The following is a 19,256-nucleotide window of genomic DNA, read 5'->3' as shown; positions in this document are numbered from 1 at the left end:
CTGACACCTTGCTATTGGCACAATACAAAGCCATAACATTAGAGGTGACTCCATGGTGTGCCAAGCCCAGCAGTTGTAAAAACTCAGACTCTGCCAGTCATATGATATTGCAATACAATGCACAGGGGGTATAAGGGTGCACTTACTCTGGCCGACAAATCACCAGATCTCCCTTGTTGGTACCGTACGCCAATCCCAGGCCCGGCTCGGGCAGCCAACGGGCAGAGTTGATGCTGACGTGACGCCTCTGGTCTGCTGGCATCGGGTACAACACATTGAACACGCGCTGAAAAAGACAAGAGAGTATTTAATAGACACACAAACCTGGGCAGCATAGAGACAAAGCGGGACTTTAACCTGGCACTCACTTTGTACAAACAAAGATAAACTGCAACTGTCAGCACTGCAACTCCCTGCCAACCCCAACGCATGGCACTGACTCTGCACCAAACAGCTAAAGGCACGAGTGATTCCCCTGATCCTGAGATTAAAGGGAAAGTGATGTATTTTCTACAGGAATCGGATCCATAAAAATCAATCAGTGCACTGATCAGTAACAGATCCCTCTATACATCAAATGGCATGAGTCTCTGGGCTTAAAAGGCACAAAGGCAATTATATGGGGCAAAATTAGTGTAAGGTCTCTGAATGTAAATCCTAATTTATCTTTATAACAGCATTCTGTTCCTTTGACTGCACAGATCCTATCTGATCCCCATTGTAAGCAGCAGTCCTGTCCTGCTTTATGGCAGCTGAGATTCTAGCTATCTGTATAACAGAGCATTCTGTCCCAGTGGCTGCACAGATCCTATCTGATCCCCATTGTAAGCAGCAGTCCTGTCCTGCTTTATGGCAGCTGAGATTCTAGCTATCTGTATAACAGAGCATTCTGTCCCAGTGGCTGCACAGATCCTATCTGATCCCCATTGTAAGCAGCAGTCCTGCCCTGCTTTATGGCAGCTGAGATTCTAGCTATCTGTATAACAGAACATTCTGTCCCAGTGGCTGCACAGATCCTATCTGATCCCCATTGTAAGCAGCAGTCCTGTCCTGCTTTATGGCAGCTGAGATTCTAGCTATCTGTATAACAGAACATTCTGTCCCAGTGGCTGCACAAATCCTATCTGATCCCCATTGTAAGCAGCAGTCCTGTCCTGCTTTATGGCAGCTGAGATTCTAGCTATCTGTATAACAGAGCATTCTGTCCCAGTGACTGCACAAATCCTATCTGATCCCCATTGTAAGCAGCAGTCCTGTCCTGCTTTATGGCAGCTGAGATTCTAGCTATCTGTATAACAGAGCATTCTGTCCCAGTGGCTGCACAGATCCTATCTGATCCCCATTGTAAGCAGCAGTCCTGTCCTGCTTTATGGCAGCTGAGATTCTAGCTATCTGTATAACAGAACATTCTGTCCCAGTGGCTGCACAGATCCTATCTGATCCCCATTGTAAGCAGCAGTCCTGTCCTGCCTTATGGCCTTGATTCCAGTTATAAAGAGGAGTTGCTCTACTAAACAGACATTGTTTTTAGCAATATAAACAGCTGTGTGCCCATTCCTGCTAATTAAGCTATGTGAGGCCACAAGATACTACCCCTCCCTGGCAGATAGAGAAAACCAATATATAGGGGTGAATGTGCCAAGGACACCCACACTGTAGCACCTCAAGTCAAATTGACAGTCTCTGTTGAGCGTCAGGTTTCCTCTGCCCTTCCGCGTCAAAGACACTGCAATCAATTCATGGACGTCCAACTTCAATTAGCCGACTCTGATCCCTATTACTTTTATATTCCTTTATTTCCAAGGATTAGAAGCTGACCACTAACACCGTCCATCCGCTTAACCCCTCTGCTCCACGAGGCAGTGACTAGGAACGGAGTCTCAACTTGTAAGTATTTACGTTTAAAGAAGAGAGAGAACATGTTTTGTTTTGCAGCCCCCCCCCCAGGATCACAGGAGCCCATTTGGCCACCCCGTAGATAACTTGTTCTCCCTCTCCAGCCAGATATCTGTTGGCCAGGCTCCCATGCACTGGTCAACAAGCTTAAAGGGATACTGTCATGGGAAAAAATGTTTTTTCAAAATGAATCAGTTAATAGTGCTGCTCCAGCAGAATTCTGCACTGAAATCCATTTCTCAAAAGAGCAAACAGATTTTTTTTATATTCAATTTTGAAATCTGACATGGGGCTAGACATTTTGTCAATTTCCCAGCTGCCCCTGGTCATGTGACTTGTGCCTGCACTTTAGGAGAGAAATGCTTTCTGGCAGGCTGCTGTTTTTCCTTCTCAATGTAACTGAATGTGTCTCAGTGAGACATGGGTTTTTACTATTGAGTGTTGTTCTTAGATCTACCAGGCAGCTGTTATCTTGTGTTAGGGAGCTGTTATCTGGTTACCTTCCCATTGTTCTTTTGTTTGGCTGCTGGGGGGGGGAAGGGAGGGGGGTGATATCACTCCAACTTGCAGTACAGCAGTAAAGAGTGATTGAAGTTTATCAGAGCACAAGTCACATGACTTGGGGCAGCTGGGAAATTGACAATATGTCTAGCCCCATGTCAGATTTCAAAATTGAATATAAAAAAGTCTGTTTGCTCTTTTGAGAAATGGATTTCAGTGCAGAATTCTGCTGGAGCAGCACTATTCACTGATCCATTTTGAAATTTTTTTTTCCCCCATGACAGTATCCCTTTAACTTCCCCTTTAAAGCCCCTATATCAATACAGAAAGGAGCGTAGGAGACTTTGCCAAGGAAGGGCATGTGATAGAATATTCCAACAGACACTTCAAAAGCCATCGGCACTTCATTAAAAAGAGAATACTATTTGACTGAAAGCATTAGCCCTTGATGTGCGTTGGGCCAGCAGTGAGCACCCGGTCTAATTACATATAGGGAGAGCCTTACCTAACTATTCCTTTTGTTCTGCCTGAATCTCAGCATGAAAGCTTCTGTACAACATGAAATATCTATAGTTTTAACCCGTGCTGCCCACCAAACTATTCTCCCCATCAACTGGAATCAATAAGGGGCTGGTGTTGGCCAAAGCCAGTGACATTTCGGAAGGCGCCACATGTCGGCCGTTATCTGTCAGGAGCGAATATACACGCGGGGGGGGGTGACAGGTAAGTCATTAAGACTTCATTATGATGGATCAATAGTAGAAAAACAGATGCGGTGCTAATGGGCTTGGTAGGTCAATACTGTAAATAACACAACTTGTATTTAGAACGGTCAATAAATATCACACTATGGCCCCCCCCACACGCTCACATCCCATGCCTTTAAAGGGATTCTGTCATGATTTTTATGATGTCGTTTTTATTTCTAAATTACACGGTTTACACTGCAAATAATTCACTCTACAATATAAAATGTCATTTCCGAACCAACAAGTGTATTTATTTAGTTGTAATATTGGTGTGTAGGTGCATCTCAGGTCATTTTGCCTGGTCATGTGCTTTCAGAAAGAGCCAGCACTTTAGGATGGAACTGCTTTCTGGCAGGCTGTTGTTTCTCCTACTCAATGTAACTGAATGTGTCGCAATGGGACCTGGATTTTACTATTGAGTGTTGTTCTTAGATCTACCAGGCAGCTGTTATCTTGTGTTAGGGAGCTGCTATCTGGTTACCTTCCCATTGTTCTGTTGTTAGGCAGTAAAGAGTGACTGAAGTTTATCAGAGTCACATCACTTGGCGGCACCTGGGAAACGGACAATATGTCTAGCCCCATGTCAGATTTCAGAATGAAATTTAAAAAAATCAGTTTGTTCTTTTGAAAAAAAAAAAAAATGTATTTCAGTGCAGAATTCTGCTGGAACAGCCCTATTAACTGATGTGTTTTGGAAAAAAAAAAAACACGTTTTCCCATGGGGGGGTGATATCACTCCAACTTGCAATACAGCAGTACAGAGTGACTGACGTTTATCAGAGCACAAGTCACATGACTTGGCGGCACCTGGGAAACGGACAATATGTCTAGCCCCCTGTCAGATTTCAGAATGAAATTTAAAAAAATCAGTTTGTTCTTTTTTGAAAAAAAAAAACCAACGGATTTCAGTGCAGAATTCTGCTGGAGCAGCACTATTAACTGATGCGTTTTGGAAAAAAAAACACGTTTTCCCATACCTTTAAGGATCTGGTTAAACTAAATCCAAAAACTAAAGATTCCAGAAACCCCTTAATCAGCTTTTTTTTTGGCATGATTTGGACTTGTTGCAAATGCATTCAATGGGGGGGGTTCATTACAATGTGGCACCCTGCAGCAGGGCCACCATCAGAGTGGTATCCAGTCAGGGCCCCCCTGAAAGCACTGGTGTATAGGCAGAGTAGGGTGCAGGCTTCTGGGTGGATTGTGGCTGGGGTGTTGCCAGGTGAGGAATCTGCAGTCCTATTGTACTAAGGGAGTCAAGTCAAAGGATCCCAAAAGCATCAATGGTCCATTTTGTATGGGGGGGCCTTAGATGGGTGCTGGGCTTGGAGGGAGTGGGTGAGATTTGAGTGGATTGTGGGGTGAAGTTAGCAGGGCTCACTACCCACGGGGCCCCTAGTTATTAGACTACCTCCCACCTGGTTGATTCACCCTACCAACACAGTAGCAGAATGGTACCCCAATTAAAAAGAAAAAGGCAACCAAATTCCATACATTGCAAAAAAACTGACTTCTTGGGTCATATCTGGGTGTCACTTTTACGCCCAGTTCCAAATATCCTACTTTTTTTTTTTTACCCCAATTCCTTAGCATGGTCCCAACTCCACTGCCTCTCCCAAGTGCCGTGTTTCTTCACCAAATCCCAGGTGTCCCTTTCTCTAGTCCAACTGTTCCAAGTTCCCGGCTCCTTCATCCCCTCTACTAATAAACTATTTAAAGGCAAACTTGACTTTTAAGTTATTGCAGATTTAAAAGTTTCACGGCGTCAGTCAATGGTTTTTTTTTAGCGAGGGTTAAAGCAGAGAATTGAAGCAGAAGCCGGTGCTGAAATCGTGGAGCGTTGGGTTTCATTATGAAGAGGTTTCAGACTCTTCTCCGTTCCCTTGTGCTCTGCTAGAAAGACTTTACTAAAAACTGTCATTAAAAGCCGGAGTCTGTAACTGCCGCCAGCTTGTAACCTCCGCTCACAAACACGCGCTCCCCAGAGAGCTTTCAGGCTCACGGTGCCAATAAAGTCTCATCCAAACAGCCCAACTGCCGAGGTCACATGTGTCATAATTACGGGGGAAGTTGTTTTTAATCGCATGACACTGTTTTGCAGAAAATTAACAAGATTGGATCTTGAGAAGAGATAATCAGCAGTGACGGCCTGAGCAATTAATCCTACTCAATATTCCCGGCACCTCCTCGCACGCATAATGCTCGCAGCAGCACTCCCTTCTCTACTGCAGCCTCTCTATCTACTCTACTGACTCTCAAAATCCTCCCACTGGTTTTCTTCTCTTCCTTCCACTTTGGTGACTATAATGCTGGACCATACCAAATGCTCTGCAAAACCCAACCATACCCTACTCAATATTGCCGCCACCAACTCGGATAATGTTGGCAACACTCCCTCTTTACAAGCACATCTATCTACTCTACTGACTCTCAACAACCTCCTACTGGTTTCCTTCTCCTCCTTCCACTTTGGTGACAAGAATGCTGGACCATACCAAATGCTCTGCCAAACCCAACCTTACCCTACTCAATATTCCCAGTACCTACTCCGATAATGTTGACAACACTCCCTCTTTACAAGCACATCTATCTACTCTATTACATTCTTTGGCTTATCACAACACCCTCACCTTCATATTATTCCACTATAGTGATGGCCTGGACTATACCAAATGATTTGAGAGCCCCAACATTAAAAACACTCATTCCACTACCCCTGCAGCACCTAGTGCTGCCACCAGGAATCATGGAGCTCCATAACACTTAGCACAGGCTTCTTTTCCTGGGGACACCAGGTATAACCCAGTACCCTCCTGGGTGGTGGACCTTGCAAGCTAAGTAGAACATCTGATCCAAGGACTGGTCCGATTGCATCTTGGAGTTAATCTGGTCATAGATGTTGAGATTTTTAAAAGATCAGATCCTCATCGTGAGACCACGATTATCTCGGAACGATTGTACAAATTGTCCATCAACTAAAAAGACCAATTTGCCCGGAAAACAAAGGGGAGCTGTCTGCTTGGCCCTGCAAACATAGATCGATTGCACTGGGACCGACAAAGATTGTTTGACCTGGCCAATCAATTTCCTGACAGATGTCAGACGAAAAATCGTAAAATGTACGATCGTTCGAATCCCACTAACCGCACGATAATTTCGAAGGATTGGTCGGACTCCCCTAAAATCGGTGGTTCCGCAAGAAGAATCGTCGCGTCTATGGGGAGCTTTAGTACAGAATTTTTCCGCTCTGAGGCTAATTGGAGAGGCTTCAAATGTTTTTTTTTTTTCCTTCCTCTTATATACAGACTTAAAAGGTTGAACTTCATGGACATACCGTATATACTCGAGTATAAGCTGACCAGAGTATAAGCCGAGGTAGACTTTTTCAGCACATTTTGGATGCTGAAAAACTCGGCTTATACTCGGGTATATACGGTATGTCTTTTTTCAAACTAACTATGTAACCAATTTAAAAAAAAAAAAAGGCTAACAAAATCTCTGGCATCCTCTCAAATCTGCCAATAACATTCATGTCGCACCCACAACCCACCCAATCCCTGCTCACCCACCCACCTCAAATCAAACCTTCGTTGGTCTTAGGAGCACCCTCTGTCATGGGTCCACTGACTGGCCTCTCCTCCCTGATAAGGCCCTGGCTGCACCCAATAACAGTGCTCCGCTCCAGTATGGTGGCTGGGATAAACCATAAGCCATAACAAGATTGCTGCATTTTGACAGGAGGAGGAGGCTACAACTGATCGCCACCATCTAATTTCCTAGTTTCCGTGGGGTACAATAAACGGTTATTTTCACACCGTGCCCCACTGATGGCAACTGCTACGAGAATCTGTAATTTATTATGTGTCAGGATTCTAATTTAGTTTCCTTTGCTGAAGTACTTAAAGGGGAAATAAAGCACAACAGATAATTAGTCTGATTCCCAGCATGTGCTCCGTGCTGCGGTCATTTACCTGAGCTTAGGGACCCACTCACAATATACAAGGCTGATTAGTCATTCATTCTGGTTAATATTACTTGGCAGCTCAGAAACCAGTGCACTATGCTCTGTTCATTGATTTATGATTTTTAAGGACCCCTAAGCTCAGCTTCCCAACAGCAGCCCAGAGCCCACTGAGCATGTGCAGTGCCACTGACTCACAAAAGATGCCTAACAAGATCCAAGACGGGGAGATGCTGGGGGGCAACTTTGAAGGCCTGGAACATTACTGTTATTGGTCTGCTGAAGATCTGGGCTGTTAGCTCCTTTACAGATTACTAGACTCCATTCAAATGGGAAAGTATAACCCACACTTTGAACATCAAACCCCTTCTCCTCTTAGATTGTAAGTTCTAATGAAGCAGGGCCCTCATTACCTCTTGTACTGGTGTATGCACCCTTCTATTGTACAGAATATACTGGTGCTTTACAAGATAATAATAAGCCACAACTTCTTTTGTAAATTAACCTATTTTCCAGGAGGGCTAAAAACAAAGGGGGTCGGCAGGTACAAGGGAAAAGGATTCAAGTAAATTGATGGTGTGGCCTCTGCAAAATGACACAGGCTAAAACTGTCAGAAAATACAGGAGTGCCTGGGGCTGGAACAGTATGTTCCTTAATACAGAAAGGGCAAATGATCGGATGGTATCTGGGGGATTAATCAGTTGCCAAAAGACAACAAGTGACTGGCCAAGCATTCTGCCTAAATGTCAGTTTCCATGGTTGTGGGAGACGAGTAGAGTCCTATTAGTGCGACAGGGCACTTGCTGCTCATTAAAGGAATCCTGTCATCGGAAAACGTTTTTTTTCAAAACGCATCAGTTAATAGTGCTACTCCAGCAGATTTCTGCACTGAAATCCATTTCTCAAAAGAGCAAACAGATTTTTCAATTCAATTTTATATTCAATTTTGAAATCTGACATATTGTCAATTTCCCAGCTGCCCCATGTCATGTGACTTGTGCCTGCACTTTAGGAGACAAATGCTTTCTGGCAGGCTGCTGTTTTTCCTTCTCAATGTAACTGAATGTGTCTCAGTGGGACATGGGTTTTTACTACTGAGTGTTGTTCTTAGATCTACCAGGCAGCTGTTATCTTGTGTTAAGGTGGCCATAGACTCAAAGATCCGATCGTTTGGCGACATCGCCAAACGAGCGGATCTTTCCCCGATAAGCCACTAAACAGCATGGCTATATTGGGGGTAATTCGAACGTTCGGCTGTATGGCCGAACGATCGAATTACGATGCGCCAAAGGGGCTCCGACGGGTCGGTCGGTTAAAAATCCAACCTTCCCGTGGCCAGATATCGATTGGGAAGACCCGTCGGAAGCCCCCATACACGGGCAGATAAGCTGTCAAATCGGTCCAAACGACCGATATCGGCAGCTTTATCTGCCCGTCTATGGCCACCTTAAGGGAGCTGCTATCTGGTTACCATCCGATTTTTCTTTTGTTTGACTGCTGGGGGAAAAGGGAGGGGGTGATATCACTCCAACTTGCAGTACAGCAGTAAAGAGTGATTGAAGTTTATCAGAGCACAAGTCACATGACTTGGGGCAGCTGGGAAATTGAAAATATGTCTAGCCCCATGTCAGATTTCAGAATTGAATATAAAAAAAATCTGTTTGCTCTTTTGAGAAATGGATTTCAGTGCAGAATTCTGCTGGAGCAGCACTATTAACTGATTCATTTTGAAAGAACATTTTTTTCCCATGACAGTATCCCTTTAAACAGACACTGGGAATAGTGGCAATAAGCATACAGAGGGAGAGAAGCAGCTTGTTTATAGTGGCCGTAAAGAACCAGATGCATTTACACTGTAAACAGAACGTCCCATTGACATTGTAAATAGAACCGTCCCATCCCTCTTTGATAGTGAGGGTGTCAGGCCTGCGGCTCACTCCCTACTGCCAGCTCAGAGCCTGGCACCTGTGAAGGGGGGTGGGAGGATGAGTCAAAACAAGGAAGTGAATTATCTCCTAATATAGCAAAGCGCGGGAGGCATTTGCCAACAAAATTCTTGGCATGTGTTCAGATTCAAGCACCGGCCGCCCATGCCCGCTGCACTTCTGGCCAGCCCATTCCAACTGCCAATTTATTTCCAGCACAGAGATGACAGGAATTAATGCCCTAACGCTGGTAACGACAATAGTACAACTATATGATCCCTTATCCGGAAACCTGTTATCCAGAAATTTCCAAATTAAGGAAAGGCCGTCTCAAATAATAGTACATTTTAACCAAATTTTTAAAATTTGTTCCCGTTTTCTCTGTAATAATAAAGCAATATCTTGAAATTGAACGAAGATATAATTAATCCTTATTGGAGGCAAAACCAGCCTATTGGGTTTGTTTAATGTTTACATGATTTTCTAGTGGACTTAAAAGTATGAAGATCCAAATTATGGAAAGATCTGTTATCCGGAAAACCTCAGGTCCCAAGCATTCTGGATAACAGGTCCCATACCTGTATACCATTTATTCTAGAATACAAGGCAACACAATCTGCTTCCCATAGACAACTTGAAAGCTTCCAGTCATTGCAGAACCAAAAGGACCACTCCTATCCTTCGTCTGTCACTGGTTTCTGCCATTCAAAAAGACCAGGGAAGCTGGAGGATGCCTCCGTGTTGAATAGTAATGGAACTAGATTTAATAAAAAACAAAAAAAAAAACACACGCAGCCATAAAGTGAAACATGAGAAAATAGATTGGGACAACTAGGAAGTGAATATCATAGGATCGATAAAATTAATCTGTGGCACTTAGAATGATGACAACCAAGTAATTTTGGAAGGAAGTTCATCATATTGCCCATGAGCCTTTAAACCTTCAGTATAATGAACAGCCCCTTACCTGTAAACCGGAGACACAGGCAACTAACTACAGTAAGTTGGTTGTTAAAGGGATACTGTTATTTCTTTTTCAAAACGCATCAGTTAATAGTGCTGCTCCAGCAGAATTCTGCACTGAAATCCATTTCTCAAAAGAGCAAACTGTTTTTTTTAATATTTCATTTTGAAATCTGACTTGGGGCTAGACATATTGTCAGTTTCCCAGCTGCCCCCAGTCATGTGACTTGTGCTCTGATAAACTTCAGTCACTCTTTACTGCTGTACTGCAAATTGTAATGATATCACCTCCTCCCTTTTCCCCCCAGCAGCCTAACAACAGAACAATGGGAAGGTAACCAGATAGCAGCTCCCTAACACAAGATAACAGCTGCCTGGTAGATCTAAGAACAACACTCAATAGTAAAATCCAGGTCCCACTGAGACACATTCAGTTATATTGAGTAGGAGAAACAACAGCCTGCCAGAAAGCAGTTCCATCCTAAAGTGCTGGCTCTTTCTGAAAGCACATGACCAGGCAAAATGACCTGAGATGCACCTACTCACCAATATTACAACTTAATACACTTGCTGGTTCAGGAATGAAATTTTATATTGTAGAGTGAATTATTTGCAGTGTAAACAGTGTCATTTAGAAATAAAAAATATACCATAAAAATCATGACAGAATCCTTTAAAGAATGAAAATAAAACAGGTTTGGAGCAAGTATAGTAAGACATTTCTAGCCCTTACCCTCATTGATGTTTCTCCTCCATGAGGCTTCTGAAGGCGGAAGACCTGAGCCACCATATGCTCTGTGGAAGGATGAAGCAAAATCCTACGGGAGGCCAAACCAACCATGACATATCGTCCCATCGGGGACAGGCTTACTGAGATAGCATTGGGACCTGCACAAGAGGAAAAAAGCTCAAGTGAGCTCTCCAACAGAAAAGCAGTGCTTATAGCTTACCAGAAAATCAGCAATCTTACCAAAACGCTTGGTGAACAGGATCTCGCCCAAGTTGTGTGGCGCCAGGGAATATACGGCCAAGATGCCTTCATCAGGGAAGCCCCGCTGGCTGCTTGGGATAAAGGCTGCAAGGAGTTGCCCATCCGCAGAGATATCACAACTAGCATCATTGTATATCTTGCAGTTCTGAACCAGAACATTAATGGAGGCTGCAGGGACAACACAACTTAAGCATGAATACAAAGTCCCACATGTTTTTGTTATCTGGTCAGTGAATAAATGAACAAACTTGTTACTAGAACAGGGGGGTAGACACTCACCGTTGCTGATTTCGGGCAGGTCGTACTTGGTGAAGTCCCACCACTGCAGTCTGTAAGTCGTGTTTGCAATATTACTGGCCACCGCAGACTGCCCATCACCTATCACTGCACCTGTGCACAGATATAAGCAAAAAAGCATGTCAGGAGTTAAAAAGTCTAAAAGTTTATCCACAATGCTCATGACTCATTTTGTCTTTAATCATTCCTCAAAACAGTTCTTTTAATGATTAAGATGGTACGGTAAGAGACATACTAAACGAGGAGCACAGATGTACTCTGCCTAGAGAGATGGACCAGTGAGAGGGAAAACAGAATTAGGAACCAAAGATGGACCCTGTCCAGAGAGATGGTAAGATAAGAGGGACATGAAGAATAGGAACCACAGATGGATCCTGTCCATAGAGATAGTATGATAAGTTGGACATAGAGAATAAGTAACCACAGATGGACCCTGCCCAGACAGATGGTAAGATAAGTGGATGAGTAACCACAGATAGACCCTGCCCAGAGAAATGGTAAGGAAGGGGTCTTCAGAATGAGTAACTACAGATGGGCCCTGCCCAGAGATATGGTAAGATAAGAGGAACATAAAGAATGAGTAAACACAGATGGACCCTGCCCAGAGACATAGTAAGGTAAGAGGGACATAGAGAATGAGTAACTACAGATGGACCCTGCCCAAAATCGATGGTAAGGCAAAATGGACACAGAGAATGAGTAACCACAGATGGACCCTGCCCAGACAGATTGTAAGATAAATGGGACATAGAGAATGAGTAACTACAGATGGACCCTGCCCAGAGATATGGTAAGGTAAGAGGGACATAGAGAATGAGTAACTTCAGATGGACCCTGCCCAAAATCCATGGTAAGGTAAAATGGACACAGAGAATGAGTAACCACAGATGGACCCTGCCCAGAGAGACGGTAAGATAAGTTGGACATAGAGGATGAGTAACCACAGACTGACTCTGCCCAGAGAGATGGTAAGGTAAGAGGGGCATAGAGAATGAGAAACCACAGATGGACCCTGCCTAGAGAGATGGTAAGGTAAGAGGGACATAGAGGATGAGTAACCACAGATAGACCCTGTCCAGAGACATATTAAGATAAGTGGGACATAGAGAATGAGAAACAACAGATGGACTCTGCAGAGAGAGAGACGGCCCTGTGAGAGGGACCTAAAATATGAATAACTAGTTATATCCAAGCTGTAATGTAGAGTGCGCAAGCTGAGTGGTACTTAGAAATGAGTAAACATAGAAAGATATGTAAAGATGAGAGGGACATACAGAATGAGGAATCACAAATGTCAAGACAGAGGGCAAGATGAGTGGTACAAACATTATCATTATCCACACACACATGTATGCTGCTATACAGACACATGGAAAGGAGAGTAACACAACGAGACTGGATGGGTTAAAGGGAAATTCTAAAATAAAAAAAGATCAATGGTGTGCATCCCCCGCTGGAGCAGTCCCAGGGATTAGTATTGCACTGAATCTGCATCTCAGTAGAGCCACAAAAGCAGAGCAAGTCATGGGGAAAATAGCAGGGATACACCCGACCCCGTGTGTTGGGACGCGGCTAATAAATAACCCACCCAGTATTAATCCCGTGATATATGTTGGTGTCATGGTATCTTGCGTATCTCTGCCTCTGCTTTATTCCCATTCTCAGTGAAGAGTTCCGTAGAGCGTAAGCTCTTTAGAAAGCTGGAGCGGTTACACCTGCTTGCCTTCCTACCACCCCACGGCCCACACTTGTATTCTCTACTTGTATTCAGCGTTTCATGCCCTGAATACTTTGAAAAGGAACAGGGAGACGGAAGGGTCAGTAGAAGCTTACAGCCTTTCAGTGCCCCTGGGGGCGCACACTCTAATGGCAGGAGAGGAGGGGGGCTGGTGATGAGACAATCTAATGGAGGTCCCATTAGTCTGGGTCCCCAGAAGGCTGATGCCTCATCATTTGCTTGAGATGCCTGAAAAGGGAAGACTTAATGGAACCAGTTTCCAATCCTGAACCCGCCGAGACGGGAGCTTTGGCTAATTATGGAAGTGATTCCACCGGCTGGAAAGCCATGCCCGCGGCCCGGTCACCAGGGAGATAATCAGCAGGTTGCCTGAAGGGCTGCAAAATAAGTGCACTTGTAGGATCTTCTTGAGCTTTTAGCTCTGGTTTAAATGGAACATTATCACCAGCAGAGCGCTACCCAACAGCATGACCCCCCCCCCAATAGAGGCTGGTATGGAATTTACTGCTGCCCTCTCAGCTGGTGCTTCTACAGTCCCTCACTTTTAATGGCCTGGCAGCGGAATATATAAATGTAGCAAAGTGTTGAGAACCAATGAATCAAGAGGAGTCTATGTAATAGAAGTTGGCCAATGCTAAGCGCATAGATAGAGGCACAACCCCCGAGGAACCTTTCTTATATTTCTACTGGATTTATATTCATTGGCACCTCTCTACCCCCTAACCACCACCAGCAAGCCAATGTGGTCCCCCCAAATTCCCCCCAAAATCCAAGGAACAGGCCTTTGTACCCTGCACATTCCTTTTAACCACACCAACCAATCAATGTCACTGCTACAAATGTCCAACACCAACAGTATACCTACACCTCAAACATGGAGGATCTTTTCTCTATCCGCCACTTCTACAACGTGACCATCGTTGACTGTTAGGAGGCACATTAATCAAGGGTCGAATTTCGAACTCATGTTTTTTAAAGTCCCTTAAATTCAAATTAATTCAAAATTCAACCTGACGAAATGTATTAATAAAATTGAATTGTTAAAACCCGGACTAATTTTAACGACCCGACTTGAGTTTTTTTCTCCCAAAAAAACGTAAATGTCAGGAAGGCTCCGAACATCTCCAAATTGATTCCTGGACCTATCTCATTGACTTAAACAGTAATTTCGACAGGTTTTAGGTGGCGAATAGTCTAATTCAAATTAGACTATTAAATTAGAGTATGATAAATCTCGAAAATTGAATTTGATTTTTTTTAAAAAGCGCGAATCGAGTGTCGAAAATTCTCGTCGAATTTGACAGTTTTGACCATAAAAAAAATTAGAAAATTCGAATTAGAATTTTCAATTTGACCCTTAATAAACCTGCACCGTAGTATCAAAGGATCCCCGTTCTGCCTGGTATCAGTTTAATTGGCTTGTGTTTACATGACCTCGTTTGATTTAAATGAAAGAGAATTGAAACACATATAACCTTATGCTCGGTGGGAAGGACAGCTAAGGGTTACATGAAGGTCTCTACCTTGATGGTGTCCCCCAAACAGTCTGAGCAAGGATTCCCAGCACCCTCGGGGGAGGTGCTCTGCCAGGCAGAATCGTTGCTGCAATTTTCCATTGCCCATTGCCATGTAATTAGCTTGCTGATAAGAGGAAACTTTTACAGTTCCCCTGATGCCCCTTATTCCCTCCAGTCGGAAAAAAGGGTTGGTGAGCTGGCTAGAAAAAAAGGAACCCCTACCATGTTGTTAGCCCTGAGCTGCACAGTAGGATAATTAACTGTCTGCTGCTTCAATATAGGAAGAAAATCAGGCATCTCTATTGCAGTCTCGGGAGGAAAATGTTTCCGTCCTTCACTAAGTTACCAGCCCTCATTCAATAAAACACACTGGGGGCATGTAGAATCTTTCATTCCAATGCACAACGGGGGAAGGAAAATGACAAAAAGATGGATGGCATCTGCGGGGCTCCTTACTGGTACGCTGCTGCAGCGGCAAGGGGCCTTAAATAGACTCTGCTGCTGCTTTTGGGATGTCTAGGGACGACACCTTAACTGAGGCAAGTGAAATGGCAGCTCCTACTCGGCTCACTTAAACGGCAAGAACTCCATAGGAAATAACAATGCAGCAAATTCCAAACCTAACATGCTGCAATTTAAAAGGAAAGCTACTAAGGCAGTTTATTGCCAATAGATTAGCCATAATAGTGCAAGCTAGAACGCCATTTTTATTCTTTAGAATGCTTTTCCATAAACAGGTCTAGACACTGTCTGTGTTTGTTTAGGATAGCAGCTGACATATTAGCTTGGTGTGACATCACTTCATGCCCGAGTCTCTCCCTGCTCACTCATAGCTCTGGGCTCAGATTACAGCAAGGAGGGGCAAACTGAGCATGCTCAAGCCCTAGCCCTGGAGGTTTAAGCTGAAAACAGGAAGTCTGATACAGAAGCCCATGAGTACACAATAGAAGGAAAGAAATGCTGTGTTTCTTTTGACAGAGGACTCAGAGCAGCATTAGGTTGAGGGTTTACTGGTGTATTTATATAGACCTTTCTAATGAGGCTTACTTAGTTTTAACCTTTCCTTCTCCTTTAAGCCTATAGAACCGGCAAATTCAGCAACACTTTATAGTAATTATGCATCATTCCCTGCCCAGTGAAACTTACAATCTTATGTCCCTATCATATTAACACACACTAGGGTCAGTTATCAGGAGCCAATTAACCAGCCCATTTTGGAGTACGGGAGGAAACCATTGTACCTGGAGGATCCATTGCCCTGGCTGGAATTGAACCAAGGACCCCAGCTGTACAAATCTGCATCTACAGCTGGTTAGGAGGGATGTTGTCAATTACAACAAGAACCAGTGAATATCTCAGGGAAGATGGAATCACTGGTAGTAGGTTTCCAATGACAGCATCCTAAAAATATTGCAGGTGAGATGGAAAGACAGACAACAGACAAAGGTGAAGAGGGCAATAACTGTGCTGCTGTTCTTGGGAAGCAGTATGGCAGCCTCGTAACTAAAATATGGTGCCAGGAGCTGGGTGAGTTAAGAGTTAAACATGGTCAGTCCTGTTCACTGTATGAGCACCTATTACTAGAATTTTTTAAAGGAGAACAAAACCCTAAAAATTAATATGGTTAAAAATGATATATTTTACCAGCATAAAGTTTCAGCTTGTCAATAGCCGCAATGATCCAGGACTTCAAACTTGTCACAGGGGGTCACCATCTTGGAAAGTGTCTGTGACACTCACATGCTCAGTGGGCTCTGATTGGCTGTTGAGAAGCTAAGCTTAGGGCTCGTCACTAATTATCCAGCAGAAAATGAGCTTCCCTGGCTGTAATATAAGCTGATGCTACAGGTTTGCTGATTATTAAATTCTGATGCTAATTGCACTGGTTTCTGTGCTGCCATGTAGTAATTATGTGTATTAATTACTAATCAGCCTTATATTGTGACATTTCTATTCTATGTGTACTGTATATTGTGAGTGGGTCCCTAAGCTCAGTAAGTGACAGCAGCACAGAGCATGTGCAGTGAATCAGCAGAAAAGAAGATGGGGAGCTACTGGGGCATCTTTGGAGACACAGATCTTTACTGCTAAAGGGCTGTGGTCGCCTTGGGCTGGTACAGAAGCCCAAAACATAATGTACAACATTTCTAGCTACTTCTTTAGTTATGGTAAGGGCCATGTAGTGGATATGGGCATATACATAATTGGAAATAAGGAACAGAGGGACATCCAGCTGACTGGGAGTTTATTTCTACTACTTGGCTTATAATCCCATTTTAGTGGAAAGCCATATATTTTATAGGGGGAAAAAAGCGTTGCGACTAAGCAAAGATGGAAAATCTTGTGTTTTCTTTGCAATTCTTTCTGAACTCGGGGAAGGCAAAGTCAGGTGAATTGGAACCCGTCTGCTCGCTGTTTCGGAAGGAGCGGAAGCAATGGCCGCTGACCCTGCACTGATAAGCAGCACCGAGCTGACATTTAAAATAAAAATCAAGAGGCTGGCAGCTCATCTGCAGAAGAATTCATTTCCAAATTATCTTTGGAAAACAATCCCGAAGCTGATTTAACGCTCAATGGGATGTATTAAAGGGCAACGAGGATCGGGCACATGAAAGGCCTGGGGGGGGAAACGATTGCCATTTTAGGTGGAACCTGATCGCTAAGATTGATGGAACTGATATAATTTGGAAACAGCAATGGTAAGTATTAGGACGGATCCACGTGAGATGTTTGGCGCTTTAAGGGGTTGTTCACCTTTGAGTTAACTTTTAGTATTAGGGACTGATATTCTGTGACAATTTGCAATTGGTTTTAATTTTGTATTATTTGTGGTTTTTGAGTTACTTGGTATTTTATTCTGCAGCTCTCCAGATTGCAGTGTCAGCAAACTGGTTGCTAGCGTCCAGATTACCCTAGCAACCATGCATTGATTTAAAAGAGAATATGGAATATAAATAGGGGAGGGTCTGAACAAAAAGCAGAGTAATAAAAAGTAGCAATAACAATACATGTGTAGCCTTACAGAGCATTTGTTTTTTAGATGGGGTCAGTGACCCACATTTGAAAGCGGGAAAGAGTCAGAAGACAAATAATTCAAAAACTATACAAAGTAAATAATGAAGACCAAATGAAAAGTTGCTTAGAAATGGGCATTCTATAACATACTAACAGTTAACTGGAAGGTGAACCACAGCAGCTTTTCTTTTTTTTTTTTTAATAGTTTTTTAATTATGTGCTTTCTTCTTCTGACTCTCAAGCTTTCAGGGGGTCACTGATCCCATCTAAAAAAAAATTCCCTGTAAGGCTACAAATGTATAGTTATTGCTACTTTTTTTATTACTTCTACTCTCCTATTCATATTCCAGTCATTTATTCAAATCAATGCATGGTTTCTAGGGCAACTTGGACCCTAGAAACCAGATGGCTGAAACAAACTGGAGAGCTGCTGAATAAAAAGCTAAATAACCCCAAAACCATAAATAATAAAAAATGAAAACCAATTGCAAATTGTCTCAGAATATCCCTCTCTATATCATACTAACAGTTAGCAACCCCTTTAAAGAAGTAAAGGTATACAGCAAAAATGGATACTTCCAAATCAATCAGAGCCTTAAGGTGGCCATACACGGAGAGATCCGCTCGTTTGGCAATGTCGCCAAACGAGCGTATCTCTCCCCAATATGCCCACCTTGAGCTTAACAATGGCTAACAGGCGGTCGGATCGCGGGACCGCATCAACGAACAGATGGGATTTTTAGTCCCGTCCGATCGACATCTGGCCGACTTTCGGCCAGATATTGATCAGGAAAGCCAGTTGGAGGGCCCCTTACACGGGCCAATTAGCTGCCGACTTTGTCTGTCGGCAGCTTTTATCGGCCCGTGTATGGCCACCTTAACTCTGAATGATAGCCTTTGGTAGCCGACCAATCGGTCCACAATACGAGTGTTTATACAACTTCTATTTCTGAACTGGCCGACGCCTTTCATTCCTTATCCCAAAGGGCAGGGACCCCATTGTGAAACTATCTGGTATAGCTGTGCCTAGTTACCTATATTAGCGCTGGGACGAGGCACAGAAGATGAGTCCCATGACTGTCCTTGGTGTCATCAGCAGGAAGCTCATTTTGATTGGCCGTACTACCAAATAGCATGGTGCAACCTTCCAACAACGGACCGGCTGATATCCATTGTGCAGAAAGTCGTACAAAAGGACAATTGATAGTCTAACTGCACCGTGCAACTTGGTAGTGCAGCCAAACTTGTTGCCTGCTGAAATTATTAGTCTGAACAGTTCCTAGTCCCGGGGCTTCTTAAGACATCACGAGACAGGAGGCGAGTTTCTACAGCAACAAGAAGTTGGTGGGTTAGCAACCTGATGTCAGCGCTGGACCCTTCACGAGGGGCACAAGAATTAAATGCCAGAGTTCTGCTCGTGCCGAGCCTTTTGCGGATGGCATATAGCTCCCCTGGCTCTAATGTTGCCATGACAACCGTATCACTGACTTGCTGTTCCTCGTTAGAGCGAGAGGTAATTGGGTTAATTATCCCCTCGCAGAAAGGTTCATTGACGCACCCATCTAGAGGCACGCTGGAATAGTTCAAGATGCAACGGCTGCAAAAGTGGAATGCCGTAGGCAAAAAATCCACCTGGATGGCACCCCCCCTAATTCACGTGGCTGGGAGGGGTAAAATAATTTGCTGAACAAAACATTCCACG

At 43.7% G+C, this 19,256-nt stretch overlaps 1 protein-coding gene across 7 annotated transcripts in view; it reads right to left on the bottom strand.

The window, feature by feature from the left end:
• The window catches only part of LOC121402910 (activating molecule in BECN1-regulated autophagy protein 1-like), a 64,756-nt gene that overhangs the window by 10,628 nt on the left and 34,872 nt on the right, over positions 1-19,256 (bottom strand). For all 7 annotated transcript variants that reach the window (XM_041589780.1, XM_041589779.1, XM_041589782.1 and 4 more), the window contains 4 exons: positions 11,267-11,377; positions 10,967-11,155; positions 10,730-10,884; positions 147-286 (listed from right to left, as the gene is read on the bottom strand). In XM_041589780.1, the coding sequence (XP_041445714.1) occupies positions 147-286; positions 10,730-10,884; positions 10,967-11,155; positions 11,267-11,377 (595 nt within the window). The remainder of the gene's footprint in view (positions 1-146; positions 287-10,729; positions 10,885-10,966; positions 11,156-11,266; positions 11,378-19,256) is intronic.

This window comes from Xenopus laevis, chromosome 4L (assembly GCF_017654675.1).
Source record: "Xenopus laevis strain J_2021 chromosome 4L, Xenopus_laevis_v10.1, whole genome shotgun sequence".
Lineage (NCBI taxonomy): Eukaryota > Metazoa > Chordata > Amphibia > Anura > Pipidae > Xenopus > Xenopus laevis.
This window is presented reverse-complemented; position numbering and strand designations above follow the sequence as displayed.